This window comes from Mirounga leonina, unplaced genomic scaffold, assembly GCF_011800145.1.
Source record: "Mirounga leonina isolate KUSES-001 unplaced genomic scaffold, KU_Mleo_1.0 Mir_172, whole genome shotgun sequence".
Lineage (NCBI taxonomy): Eukaryota > Metazoa > Chordata > Mammalia > Carnivora > Phocidae > Mirounga > Mirounga leonina.
Window position 1 is genome coordinate 3,149,522 of NW_023270442.1, and position 22,177 is coordinate 3,171,698.

At 33.6% G+C, this 22,177-nt stretch overlaps 1 protein-coding gene across 1 annotated transcript in view; it reads left to right on the forward strand.

The window, feature by feature from the left end:
• Positions 1-21,059, forward strand: part of NCAM2 (neural cell adhesion molecule 2) — a 517,151-nt gene extending 496,092 nt beyond the window's left edge. Inside the window, exons 16-18 of the mRNA XM_035017513.1 lie at positions 6,919-7,123; positions 16,029-16,148; positions 20,139-21,059. Of these exons, the coding sequence (XP_034873404.1) occupies positions 6,919-7,123; positions 16,029-16,148; positions 20,139-20,250 (437 nt within the window). The 3' untranslated portion in view covers positions 20,251-21,059. The remainder of the gene's footprint in view (positions 1-6,918; positions 7,124-16,028; positions 16,149-20,138) is intronic.
• The last annotated feature ends 1,118 nt before the right edge of the window (positions 21,060-22,177 follow it).

A 22,177-nucleotide genomic window follows, 5' to 3' on the forward strand; every position in this document is an offset into this window, starting at 1 on the left:
GCAGGAGGCCCATGGTCATGACATAGAAGAGAAATGTGGTATTTGGAGAAATGGAAATAGTGTGAGATGTTGTGCTCAGATTGTAATATCATTGGTTTTAACACTTCCCTCTTTAATAGTGAATTTTATGATATGAATAAATCAAAGCTTACTTTTTTTTATTTGTGATTACACCTACCAAGTTGACCTGAAAGTCATGTGTTTTTTTTTAAATATATAAAAACAGATAATTTGTAATGATTTTTTTCTAAATACCTACAATATATAAATATCACATTTACACATGCCTGAGTCCCCATTTAGTGGAGAGAAGACTATCAAGTCCAAAGACAAATTTCACATGATTTAGGTTCTGTTTAGCAGGTCAGTATTCCCAGTAGAGAATAGAAAGTCTTATAAATGCATAATAAGACATTTCTCTACACAACTCCATGGGTTGGAAAATGCTATTTTCTTTCTTGACAAGTGGGTTAATGTCAAGAAATGTAAAGGCTGCAGCTTTGTCTGTGCTGGGGGAATGTTGTAATTAGATTTTATTTTTTGTATTCCCATCGTTTTTGAAATTGTGAAACTTATTAAAATTTGTATAACTTTTAAAAAAATATTTTGTTGAACCAGTCTAGACCCTTGTCTCATTTCTATACTTTTGCTCTCTCTGCTACACTTTTTATACTTTGTTAATTTGGCTGATCCTAGGAGAAAAATCACAAAACATTAATTTACCAATTTAAGATAATTCCCAAGTCTGTAAGTGACAGGTGGTTTTTGAAAACAGCTCGTCTAACAACACGATGAGAAACTGTGTGAAATCCTTAGGGATGGTAGTTGGTTTTTAAATTAGTGCAATGTCTTTTTTTTTAAGGGTATATTACCCTAGAGTATGCCTTCTATAATGCAAGATTACCATAATCCTGGTGAAAGCGCTTACTATTAACTGTATGCCCTAGTTAATATAAAAATTTTACTCTTTTGTTCTTTGGTTGTGTTAATGAAATGAAATTAAATTTTAGGAACTTGTACTTCGTAAGTAGAAAAGGACTTAAAAGGATGTATAAACCTAAAGATTTATGTTAATTTTTATTAGTTCGATTTTAGTACATATCATACATATGTACTACACTAATTAGGCAGTACTCAAGGAAGGTTTGTGAAGCATAAATGGTTTGATAGTCTTTTTTTTTTTTTTTAACTATGCAGCTGCAAAATCTTGAGATAACCCAGATGTCTGATTTTAAAGTAGCTGACCATCATGGCTCAGATGGAGCCCAATTGCAAAAAGCTACCTGCTTCACCTCTTTTCAGATAGGACATATATGTGTATAGATTTACACCTAGATTTTCCATAGACCAATTGATGTTTGAAAGTGTGTTACTCTGAGCAGGATGAAGGAAGAACATAGAAGCAGGAGACAAGTATACCTCCTGCATTATTGGAATATATAGTACCTAGCGATGTTATGAGAAACACCAAAAGGTTTTTGAATGTCTTCTTGTTTTTCATACACTGTTTACTTACTGATACTTAGGAATATCTCTCATGGAAATAGCTACCACTATTCTGAGAGCAAAAATGAAATCTCCATTTTTCGGACCTATTAGATTAAAAAAAATTTTTTTTCTTCATGTTTTTATTACTTTTCCAAGTCTGAAAGTCATTCTCAATCTATTTGGAGAAGATGTTATGTACACATAGAATAATAGGTAAATAAAATACTAAACTATCTAAGGAGTCAAAAAGCAAGACCAGTTTTATGAATGTAGTATACAGGTTTTTGAAAAACTAGTATTATCAGTTGCAATAAATTTCACAGAAAATTAATTCAGTGTTTTAGTTGTGAGTTAATTTCTACAACAGAAACATGAAAACATGCATGTGACAAAATTTAAAATGAAGTTCTCTTTTCTTATTTTAATGCTTTGATTGTATGTGTTTATTTCAGTTAAGATGTAATTACACAAAGGTGTAATTGTATTGATTCAGCTTGCCAATTTCTAAATCTCATGTGACGGAAGGTCAGGTGGGAGGAAAGTTATAGAAATTCAGTCAGCCTGATTCTCCTATTTGCTTTCAATAATAAAATATATACCAAAAAAATAAATGTTTAAACTTTATAATTCCTAAATTATTTATTCTTATTAAATTCTAATATAAAATTCCCTTTTTCAAAGAGCAGTACAAAGAGCTAATAGCAAGAATACATAAAAAAATGATTTATATTATTGTACATCATTTAAATAGTTGTTCCTTGTCTAGCAGTATAGGGGAAAAATGGACACTTTTCTGTAAGAAACTACACATTTTAATTTATTTACTATGTTATTCCTCTCCTGATTATTTGATGATACACAACATAAATCTAACACAGGTATAAACAATATAAAACCTGAAGCTACATAGTCTTCATTTGTACTAATCTAATATCAAGGGTTATCCTGTGACTTAGGCCACTGCCCTCTCTGGACCTCAATTTCCTTATCTGTAAAGTAGAGCTGATAACATTGTTTTCCTATGTGATGGAGTTGTAAAAATTATCATAAAATATCATATATTGTAAAACACGTGTAAATATTCTGGAAAGCTAAAAAAGAAAAGTTGAACTTAAAATCCTTTAAATGATTGCTATGTTCAGTCTCAATTAATTCAATAATTAAAACTGTAATTGAGGGACGCCTGAGTGGCTCAGTCGGTTAAGTGTCTGCCTTCAGCTCGGGTCATGATCCCAGGGTCCTGGGATCGAGTCCCACATCGGGCTCCTTGCTCAGCAGGGAGCCTGCTTCTCCCTCTCCCACTCCCCCTGCTTGTGCTCTCTCTCTCTCTGACAAATAAATAAAAAATCTTAAAAAAAAAACAAATTAACTTAAAAAGAATTTTCTGTATGTTACTGAAAAAATAAATCATTGTTAGTCCCCAAATCCTAGTGATGTAATTTTACATGTGGTCATGATTTTGTCTGTGAAAAAGCCAAAGACAAATAAGTAAACTTCCCCACCAGAATAAATAGGTGTCAGAAAAAAAAAATTAGAAAATTTGGCTTTCATAGTTATTATAGCCTAACTTCATGGGATGTGAGAAAATATTAGCATTTAAATACATTCTTAAGCCAATTAAAAAAAACATAACTTTTAAAAGAAAATTAAATATCTATTACATAAACCTACTTGCTATACATCCTATTCTCTGCAATGACAAAACAAATTTGGTTTTCCATAAAAATAACTTCAAGTAACCTTCAACATTTATAATCATGAGTTTAAAAGGTATAATTTTGTTTCCCTAGGGGAAAAAAAAAGTAATAGCTATTTTAGCATCAATATTCCTTTACCATAAGGTGCTTTACAAATATAATGTTTCTAAGAGCTTTTCTAAAGATGGAAATGAAGCAGAGCGATATGCTGGTTTAGTGCTAAAAGGGTCACAAATAAAATATTTATCATTTAAAAGCTAACTAGCTAAACATAAGTAAAAATGACTGTATTCTCAAGAGAATAATCAGTGTTTAATAAGAGATCGTGTCCCACCTTAGGGTGCTGATGAAAGAAATATGTTTATAGACTAGTTTAACTTTAAATATCTATATTTTAAGATTTTATTTATTTATTTATTTGAGAAAGAGAGAGAGAGAGAGAAACAGCATGAGAGGGGAGAGGGTCAGAGGGAGAAGCAGGCTCCCCGCCGAGCCAGGAACCCGATGTGGGACTCGATCCCAGGACTCTGGGACCATGACCTGAGCCAAAGGCAGTCGCTTAACCAACTGGGCCACCCAGGCGTCCATAGACTAGTTTAACTTTAGATGGTCTATTTTTTCCACCAAAACCTCATTTCCCTAGTATTTTACAATAGCAAAATAATAGTAGTAGTAGTAGTAATAATAATAATAATAATAATAATAATAATACTATTGCCAATACTTGTTAGATTTTTACTCTGACCTGAGCAATAAGTGATAGAGGTATTAAGTACATTATTATATTCACAACAATCTTTCCAAAAACCCTATGATCTAGTTTGTGATTGTTGCTGTTTCTGTAATTGCCCTCATTTTAATAGAGTGGCATCTCAGTCTTAGAGAATTTAGCTGCCTCACCCAAGATTTTACAGCAATATGTGATGGACATCAGGTTCAGTGCATTTAAGTAGAAAGCCAGTCTCTTCATACTTAAAAAAAAAAAAGTAAATAAAAGGGTGCCTGTTGGCTCAGAGGGTTAAGTGTCCAACTCTTGATCTCAGCTCAGATCTCAATCCCAGGGTTGTGAGTTCAAGCCCTGCATTGGACTCTATGCTGGGTGTGGAACTTACATTTAGGAAAAAAAAAAAGGTAAATGAAGATCTAATAATGGGCCAGGTAGATCATCGTTGATCTGTGGGATTTATTGTCTAGAACCGTTCTGCATGTGAGAAGGACCTAAGTGAAGTGGAAGAGGAGTGACTGGTTTAAAGCACAGGATTATTGAGTCAATATGTCCAGAGGGTCTAATGCCCAATCAGATTCATAATTTCAACTCCTCTTTTCTGAGCTTTGGTAGTTGAATCATGTGCAGTATATCAAAATGAATTCCTGTGGATTTTGAAAAAAAAATTTAGCTTGACATGTAGTCAAAGAAATTTCATTAGGTGAATTGTCCTTATTATATTGTAATGGTACATTCAGGTAAGACTCATTTATATATTTAAAAATGGATAATGGAAGAAAATGTATAAAATGATTTTTAATTGTCTCTTCAGTCTTTCCTCAAAGTGGGTTCATGTGATACGAGAACAGTGCTATGGAAACTAGTAATTTCTCTGGATCTTAGCTAGGCAATTTTCCTAAACTATCACTACCTAAGTAGTATGGTAAAGTTTGATGGGGAACGGGGATTCTGAAAATGGCAGGAAAAAATTAATTTTCCTCTAACACAATTATATGTTTGTCTCCTGTTTTTCTTTATCAGAAATAAAAGAATTACAATCAAAAGTATACTTGCTTGGGCATGGGGGCTGTAAGTTTGTTGATTCAATACTTAAGGAATTCTCACCTGTAACTTCACGGAGATGCTGTAGAAGAACCTCCATGTTTTAGCACAGGTCAACCACAGAGTCGCTGGGGAAAGTGCCAGGAAAGATGTCATGGATAGAATGATTTTTTTTTTTATAAAACATGTGTTTCCTGGGTGGGGGGGGAGATAAATATAGATGCGAGGCTCAGTCATTCAGTAGAAAAATCAACTAAGAGGTGGCGCCTGGGTGGCTCAGTCGTTAGGCGTCTGCCTTCGGCTCAGGTCATGATCCCAGAGTCCTGGGATCAAGCCCCGCACCGGGCTCCCCGCTCTGCGGGAAGCCTGCTTCTCCCTCTCCCCTGCTTGTATTCCCTCTCTCGCTGTGTCTCTCTCTGTCAAATAAATAAATAAAATTAAAAAAAAAAAAAGAAAAATCAACTAAGATTCAGACAGGTGTGTCATCATTCAGCACCAGCTTATTGATTTAAAATAAAAAGTTATATCGATTCTTTTAGATCACAATCTCTTCAAGTCATTATTAAAATATTACACCGAATTTTAAAAATATAACTTAGAAAAACTTTGTTTTACATATGTATTTTTTCAGAAGTGGTTTTCTCCAAATCAAGTCTGCATCTGTCCCTGTCTGTCACTTGCATTACACATCTCTTATATTATTAAGATGCCATTATGATGCTGAGTAATAAATGCATTTTATCATTAAAAAGGAGAATTATAATTTTATAATGTTATGTATACACATGTTAACATAATTGGGTTAAGAATCACTTTAAATAGAGGTGCCTGGATGGCTCAGTGGATTAAGCGTCTGCCTTCGGCTCAGATCATGATGCCAGGGTCCTGGGATCGAGCCCTATGTGGGGCTCCCAGCTAGGCTAGGTGGGAAGCCTGCTTATCCCTCTCCCTCTGCCTGCCGCTCCCCCTGCTTGTGTGTGCACTCTCTGTCAAATACAGTTTTTTAAAAAAGAATCATTTCGAGTAATTCTCTAAAATTGTCTTATAAGAATCCTATTCTTTTCCCTCTAGATAACACAGCATCTCCAGTTTAATCTCTTTCCATGGTGCTTATTTTTGTGCCAACACTGATGTGGCTGTGTAGTCTACCCACATCTACAACTACTTGATTCATCTTCACTACCACTCTCCTCCTTGCTATTCCTGCTCAATCAGCATATTCTATCCTATTCCCAGTCATCTTTTCCATGGATAATTTCTGTATGACTTTCAGGAATTTCTGCAACCACACATCAAGGGAAAATGGCTCCCATCGTCCCCTACCTTCCCATGATAAGCTTCGGAAAGGTCACAAGTACCGTAGCTCTGCAAAAGTTTGCCTCTAGTCTAATGTGATTTATTAAAATATTAACTGAAAAAAATACAAGGAAACCATTTATTCTAAAATGATGATTCTCAAAATATTCATATACAGATATTTTAAAATGTGTTCTCTGTCAAAACAAAGTGCTTGGAGCAGACATAATTTGCAAGTTTAAGACTTAAAACTAAGATAATTCCGTATAGAACATTCATTTAATCTTTTCTTACAGGAGTTTTGACTGTATTTTCCTTCTAGCAATGTGGTGATCCATTAATGGTTGTGACTTTCTGATACAGTACAGTTGGGGATGTGATAATATTCATTATCTTCCCCTCGGGGAATCAAAAAGTATATTGGAAAGAGAGCTACTTAAGAGTTTTCTTCCTAAATAAAGTTTGAAAAAATATTGCAAATCATTCACATGTCCGTTGCTTAAAATATTGTTCAAAAGCCAGAGAATGGTTCCCAACAATTATGGGATTAAAATTTGCCAGTGACCATCACTTTTTTCCTGTCTCTTCAGTTAAGATTTATTTTCAAAATAACTGTCTATTTTTTTCCAGTTTGGAGCTTAGTAAAATCATTTTCTTTTATTTTTCAAGATACGCTTTTTAATGGTCTTGGGCTCGGAGCAGTCATTGGCCTGGGTGTGGCGGCACTCTTGCTAATCCTTGTGGTAACGGACGTCAGCTGCTTCTTTATTAGACAATGTGGGTTATTGATGTGCATCACGAGGAGAATGTGCGGGAAGAAGAGTGGCTCTAGCGGGAAAAGTAAAGAACTCGAAGAAGGAAAAGCTGCATACCTGTAAGTAGCAGATACTCACAGCGCATTACATCACAGAAGTGCTATAGTCGGAAGCCTGGGTGGCTCAGTGGTTAAGCGACTGCCTTCTGCTCAGGTCATGGTCCTGGAGTCCTGGGATTGAGCCCCGCATCGGGCTCCCTGCTCGGCAGGGAGTCTGCTTCTCCCTCTGACCCTCCTCCCTCTCATGTGCTCTGTATCTCATTCTCTCTCTCTCAAATAAATAAATAAAATCTTAAAAAAAAAAAGTGCTATAGTCAAGCTTGCAGACTTGGTTCGGGGACTTTTTTCCTGAGCAGAGTAAAGAGCTCAACTCCAAGACCATTGGACACTGTACTGTCTGCTTTCCGATCTTAAGTCTGTATGACCTTAAATATAACATGTTGTAGAGCCAAATGCTTTTGAAACCGAACTTCATTAAAAAATAAATCTTAAAATGGGATCCACACAAAAAATAATTAGTCATGATTTAAATAGCAGTAGGAAAAAAAGAAATAGAAATAGAAATATAGACAGTGGTACAAATGTATTTATGATTTCTCCCACCATTTTTCAGTTTATATTGAATAAAAGAAGGACACCAACAGTAATCTGAGTTAAAAACTGGGGTAAACTGAGTAAAAACATAAATTATGCCAATTCTTTCAAGTGCAGGAGATGACTAAATAGAGGTTTCGAGATTGTATAGCGATGTTATATGTGCTATGCGATACATTAGTATGGATTCTGAACTTAATCTTCCAAATTTTGATCAAAAGATGACTATATGTTAGAATTTGGCACTCTCTGTAGCATCTCATTCAATTAGAATATGAATTCCAGGAAAATACATAGAGCTGAGTACTATAGGGAACTCCTTTGTCATGTGAAAGGACAACTAAGAGGTTTTAATACTTTTTGTTTGGGTTGGTGGTGTTTTGCTAGATTTGAACCTAATCTCAAAAGTACAATAGGCTCAATGAAAAAAAAAAGTTAGAAGGCACAGGAGAACATGCACACTCACATATAATATAAACACACAATGTTTATGTGTATGTGTATGTGTGTTTGTATACATATACATATGTGTGTATATTAAACCCTGTAATCAAAAATAACTATTCTTAAGAATTAAGAACATTTCTTTTACCTTTTAAATCTTACAGTCTTTCTGTTACATGTCTAAAACATACAAAAGAGTTAAAAGAATTTTATAGCCAACACCCATTTATCAACTACTTGGATTCTCCAAAAGATATTTCATTATATTTCTCTTATCCCATATTTATCTATTCTTCAATCCAAAGTGTATCCGTACACTTAACCCTACACAGTTCAACTTGCCTAGCATTGCATGCAGTTTTGTTAATATTTTCTTTAGGTAAAACTTGCATAGAGTAAAATTCATAAAGTGTTCTATTTGATGAGTTTTGACACGTTTATATCTGTATAACCCAAGCCCTATCAAAATTCAGAAACTTAACACCATCCTCAAAATTTCTCTAATGTTTCTACCCAGACAACTCATATTCCTCCCCCTGCTCCAGGCAACTACTAGTCTGATTCTTTTCATCATAAATAACTTTTAGCTGCTATAGAACTTGATAAAAATTGATTCCTGTAATATTTACTCTTTTGTGTCTGGCTTTTTTCATTCAATCATGTTTTAAGGTTCATTCGTGGTGTTCTGTTTATCAGTAATTCATTTATTTTTTATTGTTGAGTCATTTCTATTTGTCTTTCTATACATACATTTAGGCATGTAGAGCCCCATGCATTAATTTCTAGGCTTAGCAATATAGGAAAATCCATTCTTCATGCTGCATTTTTGTTTTGTTTTGTTTTGTTTACATCTCCAATCCTATTTCAATCCTACTATGCAATTTGTCTATGACTACTTCTTATGGACTCTCTATAAGGGATATTTTCACTTCATGAGATGCTAAATTAGATAACATACATTTTCATTTCAAAAAAATTAGATTCATTTCACAATCAAAATGCCACCTACTTACTTGTTGGACACAACACAGCAAAGAACAAACAGAAATCAGGCTCTGCTTCACACTTGAATGGGATAGTAATGTGTGCCATAGTAAACATAGTGGGATCAATTCACTATCCAGTATCTCCTGCTTTCCTCATTAGAACAAAGTCTACTTTTTAATAACCTGCTGTGTTTTTACATTGTATTATTAACTAAATAAATATATACCAAACTCAGTTCTAGCCTTTTTTTCCGCATGTTGAGAAAACCCTGTGTTTATAGCATAATCATATATAAATACACTGATTGCTATATTGCTATATTGATTTTATTTATTTATTTATTTATTTATTTATTTATTTATTTATTTGAGAGAGAGGGAGAGAGAGAGAGAGCTGGGATAGGAAAAGAGGGTGAGGGAGAGGGAGAGAATCCCAAGGAGGCTCCCCATGCAGGGCTTGATCTCACAACCTGAGATCATGACCTTATCCGAAACCAAAGATCAGACACTTAACTGACTAAGCGAACCGGGCACCGCCAGTACGTGTTTAAAGATTACTTTAGCTGCTTGTGAAGAATGAATTACTGGAAGGTTGATAGGTGCAGAGGAAAGATTTAGAATCAGAAAGATTGAGTGGGAGGATCTTGAAATACCCCAGGTAAAAAATGATATTCTTTTGGACCAAGGTAGTAGTACTATAGGCAGATAGAAATGTTTGGAGTCTAGATATAGCTGAGGAAGAGTCAACTACTATTGATTAATTTGGCTTTGGGGTGAAAGAAAGAGAAATCATGTTTTTGTCTTAATTAACTGGAGGGATATTGGTGACTGTGTGCAAAACAATGAGGTATATTCAAGTTCTGCCATTTATTTTTATTTCACTCTATTAATTGGTAGTTTATCCATCAACACTTTGGTGTGTAAGTCCTGCTGGGTTTAATTAACCTTAAAGACTTGGGAAGTTGAAAACACGGCGTTCATTCTGTGTTTGTTATCCATCATAACTTTTTATATTGTCATTTCCCCTGCTTTGGGAAAATAGTTTTCAACTCTGTTTTCAAAAATTCGTTGTTCGAATTGGGGAGATATTATAGTTTTTTTTTCTCAAAAATGTTACATAAAATCACAATGGGAAATAGAATATAACTGATTTGGATGGACTGGATCTCTACTGGCCTCTAAACATGATCGGAAGTATTCTTAGACTAGTACTTTCATGTTATCACAATTATAAGACTGTGCAGATTTTTACAGAATATGTTAATTACACACTTAGAGTATTCTTGTTTAAAGAATATCAAGTTCCAGAAAAGAGAAATTAAAGTCAGTGGCATACAGAATGTCATTCATGTAAAGTTCTAGAATATTCCATTATTTGGCTCTTATACATTTAAATTAAACTTACCTTTATCTTGCATTCTCATCATTTATCTAATAAAAATGGTGAATGATTTGTACTTTATCAAACTATGCTTATACTCTTGTCCGCCCAAGCATTAATTTATGCTAATAAATATTTATTGAACACCTACATAGTCAGGCACTATTCTAAGCCCGACAGATACAACTGTGAAGAAAAGCAAACTAGTCCCTTCCATCATCTAGCTTTTACTCTGCTGGGAAACACGTTTCAGTTAAAAAAACAATGAAATGGATGAATAAATAGTTTCTGTTATAAATGCTATTTTTATAAATAAAAAAAAAGAAAGAATTTTCCTGGTTAGACTTAAGTTGTAAAGGAACTAAAATATTAAAAACTAATAGAAAGTAATTAGCCAGAGTGTGTGTGTATGTGTGTGTGTGTGTGTGTGTGTGTGAAAATGGCTTTTCAATGTACAGAGAGATATCCAAACCAGCCCCCTTTACTACCAGGTGAGAGAAGGCAAATATATAACTCCAGTCCACTCCAACCATCCTGACTCATTTCAGAGGGAGAGTCCCGAGAAACAATGGTGAAGTTTAGAGTCCAGGGGTGCAGACTTACTAATGACTGAGGCCTAATGATAGGATTATTGAATGCACCCTCTCCATACCCCACTATTCCACCACATTAGTAAATGCCTATATTTAGCAGTTCCTTCTAACCAGTACATCATGTCCCAGGATCAAGAGGTATACTCAAGGCAACAATCATTTTGAAGAGGTAGAACTAGCATCAGGGCTAGATTCAGAGAAGGCAGGGATGATTTTTTTAAAGTATATGATTAATATGGTGAGAACACTATAGGACAGCATGAGAGATGGGCCATATAGCAGAGAGATGGAAACTCTGAAGAAGAATCCAAAAGAAGTGCTAGAGACCAAAAACATCCTAATAGAAATGAAGAATGTCCCTGAGGAGCTTACTAGTAAACCAGACATAGCTGAAGAAAGAATCTCTGAGCTTTGTGGAGATCTTAATAGAAAATACCAAAACTTAAAAGCAAACAGAGGGACACCTGGGTGGCTCAGTCGGTTAAACATCCAACTCTTGATTTCAGCTCAGGTCATGATCTCAGGGTTGTGATATCGAGCTCCATGTTTGGCTCTGTGCTGGGCATGGAGCCTGCTTAAGATTCTCTCTCTCTCTCTCCCTCTGAACCTCCCTGCCTCTCTCTCTTAAAAAAAAAAAAAAAGCAAACAGAATAAAGACTGAAAAAAATCCACAGAAAAAGAACTATGGGACAACTACACAAGGTGAAACATATGTGTAATAGGAATACCAGAAGGAGAAGAAATAGAGACCGAACAGAAATATCTGAAACATTAATGACTGAGAACTTCCCCAAATAAATATCTGACACAAAACTACAGATCCAGGAAGCTCAGAGAACGTTGAGGAGTGCAAATGCCCAAAACAAAACAAAATAAAACAACAAAAACTATACTTAGTCATATCATTTTCAAACTACAGAAATTCAAAGATAAAGAAAAATTCCTGAAAGAAGCTAGAGGAAATAAATACCTTATCTATAGGAAGCAAAGGTAAGAATTGAATCTAATTTATGTACACATACACACACACACACACTGCTATGCATTAATATGCACATATATATGTACATCTATTATTGCAATGTTTTCTCAGATAGCAATGAAGCTTCAAAAGGTACCTTTTCAGCATGTAAATTTCTGGCTCATTCTTTTTATAAATAAGTAGTATTCTATAATATCAATTACCATAATGCATTTATCCCCTTGTCTTTGATGACAATTTAGATGAAACTTTCAATATTTTATCATATTGAAGTATAATATGAGTTTGAACTTAACTTTTATATAAATCTTGTTGTAAATGTACATTATGCTCCTAGACAGGGAATGTAAATCAAAACTGAAAAATACTAACAAATTGCCCACAAAATTCTATACTAACTCATACTGTTAATAAAATCAGAGAATATATATTTCTCTATAGCGTTTTAAACAAACATTAAATATTATCAATTTATGTTTATTTTTGTCAATATAATAAGTGAAAGATATCGTTTAAAATTTGCATTTTTCTGATCCAGGTTAAGTCTGAGCTTATTTGTTTTATGATTTCTCTTTGGTCACTTTATTTCTTCAGGGAGTTTCTTGTTCATATTCTGTACACATGTTCATGGAGTTATTTAACTTTTCTCTAACTTTTTAAATTATATAATATGACCCTTAATTATTTGACATCATATTTGTTGCAAATATTTTCCCCAGTCTATTTCAAAGTTTGAGTTTTGCTTATGATGCCATTAATTATATGAATACTTTCCATTTTTATTTGAGAACCGATGAATTTTATGAATCTTTCTTTCTTAGTGTGTTTTGAGATATTTTCATTTTTTTTCCTTTAATTAGTTGAAGTTGCAAGTTTTAGTAATGTATTTCCCTACATAAATCCTCCTTGCCCTCCTAGAATACTGAAGACAGTTACTGATTCAGCGCATATATGTCAGGCACTATTCTAAACACTGAGGAAATTAGTTTGGTGTCATATCATCTCTGTTTTACTATCCAGGCAACAGGACAGAGAAATGCTTATGCCATGAGTTAGTGAGAGTCAGCTAGTTTGGTCCCAGGGCACATCATTTTAACTCTTCTGCTGTACTTGTCATTTCCTGCTTAATAATCAGTTCTAGAAACCCGGCAGGAATTTATTTAGTTTTACCAGTCTATTGATTGTGAAATTGTCCATAAATTGTGGCATACATTTTTATGCCAATTTAAATAAAATATTGCCTTATCATTTTTTTTATAATTTGACAGAAAATATCAGTAATAATTCTGATATCATTTCAAGTGTAATTAAATATTATTTATACAAGAGAGGCATTAGACTCATGGAAATTATATGTGTGCTTCAGATATTTTCACCTAAGGGTAAGGAAAATATGCATTTCATACTCCTTATAGTATTTATTGTAATAGAAGATATTGGAAACAACCTAAATGTCTGTTGGTTGGACACTGGCCAAATATATAGTGCATACATACAATGGGATAGTATGTGCCATGAAAAAGAAAGAGGCAGCTCTAAATGTTCTAGCGTTCATTGAAAAGGCAAAATTATATTCAGTTAGTATGTACCATTTGTATAAAAATAACTCCCTGCATTTTCACGCATATATGCTAGTATATGAATAGAAGGAATGTCTCTGGAAAACAGTTTGAAAATGTGCTTGCCTCTATGATAGGTAACTTAATATCCTGTAAATAGGAATGGTAGGGAAGTGTACCTTTCTCTATATACCCTTTGTAGAATTCTGTAATATATGAATACACTAGCTAATTAAAAATGTAAAAGATCACTAAAAACAAAGATAAGGATTTTAAGACAACTCACCCATGTTCTCTTGTAACTCTTTTAATTTCCTTTTAGTAATGTTTATTTTATTATTTCTAGTTTAAAGTGGTTTGCTTATGTATTATTTTCAATAAGGAGGATACAATTAAAATCCAAATTCACTATCTTCTTTTTTTTGCATTCTATTTTATTTAATTCACACCCCTAGATCTGCACCTGTTAATATAAACATAAAATCCAACACTTTGAATCACTTTTTTGCTCAAAGTCAGCAATAGCCACATTTTTCCAAACAGTATCATCCTCTATGTCATCAAGGGCATTGATATCATAAAGAATTTTTTAAAAGAATCAATCATTGCTGTTGTTTCTTGTTTGCAAAAAACAATAGCAAACAAAACAACATAAAACTAAAATTTAATGGTGGTGGGCTCTTTAATCATCTTTACTACTATATAGATTTTGCTTCCTTGGAGTCCCTATTCAGGTTGCTGAACACATCAGAATCACCAGGTCTCACAGACATTTGCATTTTAGAGGTATAAAAGGTTCTTCACTATTAACTCTAGATTATAGAGTTCTAGGTTTTCTTCCATTTCTATTAACATCCATTCGTCAGATTTTGAAGTGTATGTATGTGAGGGACCTACATACTGAAATAAGAGCGATATCAAACCTGCCACCTGATCAAAAGTTTTTTATCATTCTCAATATTTTCCTGTTTGAGAGTCAGCATTTGTAAGGTATGTTAAATATTTGTGCCATTGTTGGGGTTTGGTTGTTTGATTTATTTTGTATGTACTCTTAGTTTACTTGATTTTTAAGAACTAATTTTAATGTCATATATTTGTCATTACAATATTAAATAGATTTAATGTGCCTAGTGCTCCATCATTACATCACTCCCTCACCTTCAACCTCCGGCAAACAGTGATCTTTTTATTTTCTCTATAACTTTGCTTTTTACAGAATTCAGTGTAATTGGGATTACATAGTATGTAGCCTTTTCAGACTGGCTTATTTTCCTTATGAATATGCATTTAAAGTTCTCCCAGGTCTTTTTGTGGCTAGATAGCTCATTTCTCTTTATTGCTGAATAATAACCAATTGGATGGATGTACCACAGTTTGTTTATCCATTCACCCGTTGAAGGACATTTTAGTTGGTTCCAATTTGGGGCAGTTATGATAAAACTTCTATAAACATTCATGTGGAGATTTTTGCATGGGCATAAGTTTTCAGTTCATTTGGGTAAATATGTTAGAGTACAGTTGCAAGATTGTATGGTAAGACTATGTCCCTGGGTATGTGAGGACCCCTATCCCTCCCTTACATTTTTTTTTTGTATTTGTGCCATAATTATAATCTGCATTATGAGTGTATCATTCTCAACGCTTTTATCTCACTTTACCCTTTATCATCACTAAATGCCTTCCTTGTTTTTCTTTCTTTTTGTTCATTTTTTGAGGAATGAAACTTTGCAGTAAACTTTCTAATTTTATGAAAATTCCACAATTATGTAAAATTACACTTATTCTCATATTTTAAAAATCCAATAAAGATGACATGGATTTGAAATTACAAATGAAAACATCATGCATATGTGTTATAATATTGTTTTTATGTAAACTATTTTCTTGAAAACATGAATATGTAAAGTCAATATCATATTAAAGTTAAAATCATTCATATAATTCATAAAAAACATTTAAAACAATGCTACATCTCATATATATAAATTTTATCTTCTAAATATTAATATAGAAGCAATATTTCTGATGCTATATTTCAAATTAAAAAAATCTAAAGCATATGGCTTCTTAGGGGGGAAAAGCTATTTCATGTCATAATTTCCTTTAACAAAATATTTTTTATTTATTTTCCAAAATAAACTGCACAATCAAATTTAAAATTTGGACTTTTCCAAAAAATTAACACAATTTTGATGAAAAAAAAAGAATCCTAGATAAAATGGAATTTCTCCTTTCTATTTTTTCTGAGTGAAAATTATGTGGTTGAGATGAATTTAAATGAAAAAAAAAATTCTTAGGGTATTCTTAATCTGACCATGCTGAATTTTTGGCAGGGGGAGGTGGGATTATGTGGAGATTCTAAACTATGTAATGCATCTATTTTTACATTACATAAGTAAGGTTTTCTTGTTTGTTTATTTTTCTAGGAAAGATGGATCGAAAGAACCAATAGTGGAGATGAGAACAGAGGATGAAAGAATCACTAATCATGAGGATGGGAGCCCAGTAAATGAGCCAAATGAAACCACACCACTAACAGAACCTGAGTAAGTAGCTTCAAATGCTTTATTATTTTTGGATAAATATTTGTAAAATGATAACATTATCATTCCTTGTAGCATATACTTACAAATAACATCAAGTAGAAAAATATTTCTTTTTCAAAGAAAATAGATGAGAATATCGAAAACCATTTTCTAGAGAGACATTACATATGAAAATTTTATATCAATGCCAGAGAAAATCTACTGTTCAAACACATATTTATAATTTTATGTAAAAATGTCAAAAAGATGGATCATGTTAGAGTTGGATTTTCTTACACTTATTTTACTTTTTAAGAAAGTGATACTTTCAGGGCACCAGGAGTGCTCAGTCAGTTAAAGTTAAGTATCTGACTCTTGATTTCAGTTTAACTCATGATCTCGGGGTTGTGAGATTGAGCCTGTGTCTGCCTCTGTACTCAGTGGGCAGTCTGCATGAGATTCTCTCTTTCCCTCTCCCTTTGCCCTTGCCCCTCCCCCACTCATGCACTCCTCTCTCTCTCTAAAATAAATAAATAAGGGGCACCTGGGTGGCTCAGTGGTTAAGCATCTACCTTTGGCCCAGGTCATGATCCCAGGGTCCTGGGATTGAGTCCAGCTTTGGGGCCCCTGCTCAATGGGGAATCTGCTTCTTCCTCTGCCCCGGCCCTGCTTGCTCTCTCACTCTCTCTCAAATAAATAAATAAAATCTTAAAAAAAATAAAAAATAAAAAAAATAAATCTTTAAAAAAAGAAAGTGATACTTTCAAAATGTGATTTTTACTGAAATATAAAAGGGTCAGGAAATTAGCCATTACTCTGAATATGAATATCACAATTTAAAATAAAAATTAATAGTGTGAAAATGTACACAAGTCTACTTTAAAAAGAAAGAATATTCATTAGAAAGATGAAGAAATACTGTTAAATTGTCTATCATTTTTTATTTTTTTAAAGATTTTATTTATTTATCAGAGAGAGAGAGACAGAGGCAGGCAGAGGGAGAAGCAGGCTCCTTGCTGAGCAAGGTCCCTGATGCCGAGCTCGATCCCAGGACCCTGGGGTCATGACCTGAGCCAAAGGCAGATGCTTAACCGACTGAGCCACCCAGACATCCCAAATTGTCTATCATTTTAATGTCTATATAGGAAATGGTGCTTGCTCTCCATTCAAGATTATATTATTTACTTCTTTCTATACCCATCAGAGCTCCATTATAGCCATAGCAGATATTTCAACTAAATCTGCAAAGATGATGAACATGTGCAAAGATGATGTTCAGACAACATGAAAGTTAAAATGATTAAAGCCAAAGACATTACTAAGGAGTGATAATAGTATTCTATGGAATATATTGAATACAAACAAAACCATGACTATCACATTATTCTTTAAATACTGCTCACTAAAATTACTTCTAAATTATATTGGGGTTTTTTTTGTTTATTTTTTTAAGGATTCCTTTTTCTTTACCAGCAAACACTTACAGAGAAATTTGATTTGGGTTTCTCATCCTAAATGGAAGGCTGTGTGTTGTCACAAGTGAAGAAAATAACTTATTTCAGAAACGTCTGCTATCTGCTCTCAAGGGGCTGAAATAATTACTATTTAGAGAAATACAAAGTATTACTCTGTAGCTAAATTTTCGTATAAATCCTCAGGTCATGTCAGTGACTGCATTTAGAGATTATTACCTTCTAAATTGAAGTTTACTCTTGTAGAGGCAGCTTTTACAAGGTGGGTTCTATGGTTTTTCCTTCAGAAGTTAGAAGTCTTTTCAATGAAGCAAAATTTTACACATAAAACACATTTCTATCTGTTGATTAACACTTACAATGAGAGATTGGTGCGTATGAAAACTAGCTAAGAACTGGGTATTATATGTAAATGATGAATCACTAAATTCTACTCCCAAAACTAATACTACACTATATGTTAACTAACTGGAGTTTAAATAAAAACTTGAAAATACAAAAAATAAAGCAAAAACAAAAAAAGATGATCTAATAACTACTCCAATCCTCAATTATAGAAAAGAAATACTCAACATAAAAATAATAGAATTAACTGTAATCTTTAAAGAAAGCAATTTAACATAAATGTAAGTAGTGAAAACTATGCATGCAAAAATTCGTCATCCAAGAATTAGTTGAAAACACTGGTTAATTCCAGTGTTAAAATTCTTTGAGTAAAAATATATTAAGTATTATGCTAACCTCCCACCCAAGCTCTAAATTTCTCTACATTTTGCTGCTTAGAAGTGACCTTATTGATTTTATCTTTTATTATCAATATTTGCCGTACTTGGGAGTGGGTGAACGGAAGGACTGTGAAAGCATTATTTATAATACGCATAAAATAGCCTGCCCTAATAGGTATAAAGTAGATGCTGTTTCCTTCCCAGCAATGCGACATAGTAACATTTACCCATGACTTACTTGTAATTGGTTAATTTTCACATAAAAGCTTTGATCTTCAGAACATAATGGCTTGCTCTTCTCATTCAAAAACAGAAAAGAAATCACACATAAATCCCAGAGAAACTAGCATAGTAGCATTCACTACCCCACAAAATTGTGACCTTAAAGTACGGAATTGAACTGGAATTTGTTTTTGATGTGGAAAAAATATTTTGTCAAGGGAGGAAATCTTCCCCCCAAAGCTGTGTAAATAAGGCATAATCATAAACCATTGGACTCAAGACCGGTAGAAAAAACTATACATCTTGAATCATTGTCATCATAGTAAGATTTGTGAAGCTATTGTTAAAAAATAAAGGGCCACCTGAGTGGCTCAGTCAGTTAAGTGTTGGCCTTCAGCTCAGGTCATGATTCCAGGCTCCTGGGATCAAGCCCTGCATCAGGCTTCCCACTGAATGGGGAGTCTACTTCCCCCTCTCCCTCTGCCCCTTCCCCTGCTCTTGCTCTCTCAACTAAATAAGTAAAATCTTAAAAAAAAGAAGAAGAAGAAGAAGAAGAAGAAGAAGAAGAAGAAGAAGAAAGCAAGCAAGCAAGCAAGCTTGTTTTCCTTCATAGGTTATAATTGAAAGCAATTCTTAAAAAATGTGCATATAAATGATACAAAAATAACAACAAAAATAATAGTGAAAAGAGACCAATTAAAGAAAACATATACAATAAATGTAGAAAAGTGAGAAAGTCCTGAAATATATTTACTTTCTTTTTTTTTTTTTAAAGATTTTATTTATTTGACAGAGAGAGAGACAGTGAGAGAGGGAACACAAGCAGGTGGAGTGGGAGAGGGAGAAGCAGGCTTCCCGCGGAGCAGGGAGCCTGATGCAGGGCTCGATCCTAGGAGCCTGGGATCATGACCTGAGCTGAAGGCAGACACTTAACGACTGAGCCACCCAGGCGCCGCTTACTTTCATTAAGTTCCAAAGAACATAGCTAATTCCCCCAGCTTTTGAAGTATGTAACAGAATATGGCAGCAACTATTAATGATTTTTATTTGAAAAAACTTAGGAAGTAGTAACTCATCTAGTTGACATATAAAAATACTGGCTTGTGGGGGCCTGGGTGGCTCAGTCGGTTAAGCATCTGCCTTTGGCTCAGGTCATGATCCCGGGATCCTAGGATAGAGTCCCGCATTGGGCTCCCTGCTCCATGGGGACCCTGTTTCTCCCTTTGCCTCTCTCTCTCTTTCTGTCTCATGAATAAAAAAAAAAAAAAAAATGCTGGCTTGTTTAGATTCTAAACAATTCTATTTTATGTATCAATAACTGGTTACCAAATCTAAGCCACCCTATAGTGAACGATTTGGTTCATCTAAAACTACAAATTGTTTCATTCATCATTTTGCAGTACATCACATTTTTACAATGGATAATATTGTCTAATTATTTTTCTATCATTTTGATATTACTTTAACAAATCTGATTTTTTTCATTCTAATAATTGTAGATATTGACTTCTATAAGGCAGTAACTTAGTATTAGGGAGTACCACTCAAACTGCATTAGAAAATGAAGTTCATTATTTTATACTTCCTTCCAGAAAATTGCCTTTAAAAGAAGAAAATGGAAAAGAAGTCTTAAATCCAGAAACTATAGAAATTAAGGTTTCTAACGACATCATACAATCAAAAGAAGACGATAGCAAAGCATAACACCAAGATCACAGAGGCTTGAACATGCTACAAAGAGCATTTGGATTGCAGTGACCCTATGACCAAAACTATTCCATTTACCTTAATTTCTTGGGAAACTTCTAGCTTGGAATAGCTTGTACACATATACATATGATCAAATATTCCTGCCCATGTTCCATTACCTTTTGTTGTTGTTGTTATTGTTGTTGTTTATTTTGTTATGAATTTCAATATAGAGACCTGACTGGCACCAACTCTTGGGTATCAATTTGATTCTGTGATTGAAATACTGCAATTTATTATACAGCTAAAGTGCTCTGTTTCTTAAGGACTATATATTTCATCGACAACCTCTCCCACAAATAGGGGTTTAAGGAAAAAAAAGCTTTGTGAGCTAAATGTATAAGAAAGCCCTGCATGTTTTTCATCCTATCTTGGGTAAACAGATTATTAACGTGGATTTCAGTTTAAGATGAAAACAGTTAATAATTATCAGGAGAATTTCAGGGAACTTGGGCTTGAAGGAGCCAGTTATCTTTAGCAGATATTAAAAATTGAGAGAAACTTTGGAAAATTCTAAGTTATAGTTACAGTGCTATTTGGATGTTAAGTTTTGATAGACTGAATTGCCAGATCAAAATTGTTACCCATTTGAACGAATATCAGTTGTGTGTAAAATTAGATTAGAAAGATTCCGTAAATCTCTCTCTTTATATATGCCATAATCACTCACAATGGATTACACAAAAAATAAATGTATTGCAAGTGAAAATAATATTGATTTCTGCCCTCAGCTTCAAATAAAGTAAATTGAAATGGTAACAATATCAATGTTGTCTTGATATATTTATAAATATGTGATTATATTTTACCTTTAAAATAATTTTATCAAAAAAGTAAGTCCTTAGTGTTGAAATATTTCAAACCATATCCTCAGATACATTTTTTTGACCACTGTTTTAGATAATCTTGGTTTAAAAATTCATTTTCCCAGTGTTACAGGGAATCATCATTAAATGTAATTGGCTAATGGAAATTAAAATTCTTAGTGGTTAAATAAAGAAGAAAGTAACATGTAAACATGCCATAAAAGTGTCAGTGATAAACAACTGAATTGCCACTATCTGTTTTTCTTTTGGGCGTTGTAGCTCGAAGTCACTTTAAGATTTTGATAAACAACTTTGGTTGAAGAAATTCCTCGGCTATTCAACACAAACTTTCTAATATTACTTTTAGGGCCTGTACCAGAATAAAATACTTATGAACTTCCAAGCTATGCAAGCTCCCAGAGGAGAGCTAAAAGACTAAAACATGATTTTCACTCGTATGTAAGGTAAAATAAATGTTATTTATGATTATAAATATACATACCAGTTGGGAGCAGGTTTTAGATTATTTGTTACCCTAGAGAGCCAAAGGTTTCTTTAGGCCCCATTACATCCATAATCTTTAGTGTTTCAGGTGGTATTATAGATCAAATATTGACTGGTTGGGGAATGCATACCAATAGAACATTGGAGGAGAGTTTTAACAGTGCAGGTCAACCTTCTTCCCGTGTCTCTCTATAGAGATAATTTGGTGATATATTAAATGCAATATTAATGCTACTCATGAACACTTTTATTTACAAAGTGCTTGAAACTATTAGGCAAGGAGAGACAACCAACTAATTTTGCAAACCTTTAGTTATTAGCAGCACAGAATGTGTCCATCTGCACGTTCATGCACTAAATCTCCAGTGTTGTTGCCATAATTCACAGGATTATAGTGCAGGAATCTCCCCTTGATATTTTTTTCTGGCATATTCTGAAGAAAAAGAATTCCTGTGCCTACCTAGGAATTTGAGTAGAAATTATCCACCTGGTCTTTTGATGGATTTGACTGTTGCTATTTAATTCATGTTTCTCTGATCATCTCTTTGCTTTATTTGACTGTTTTTCCCCCT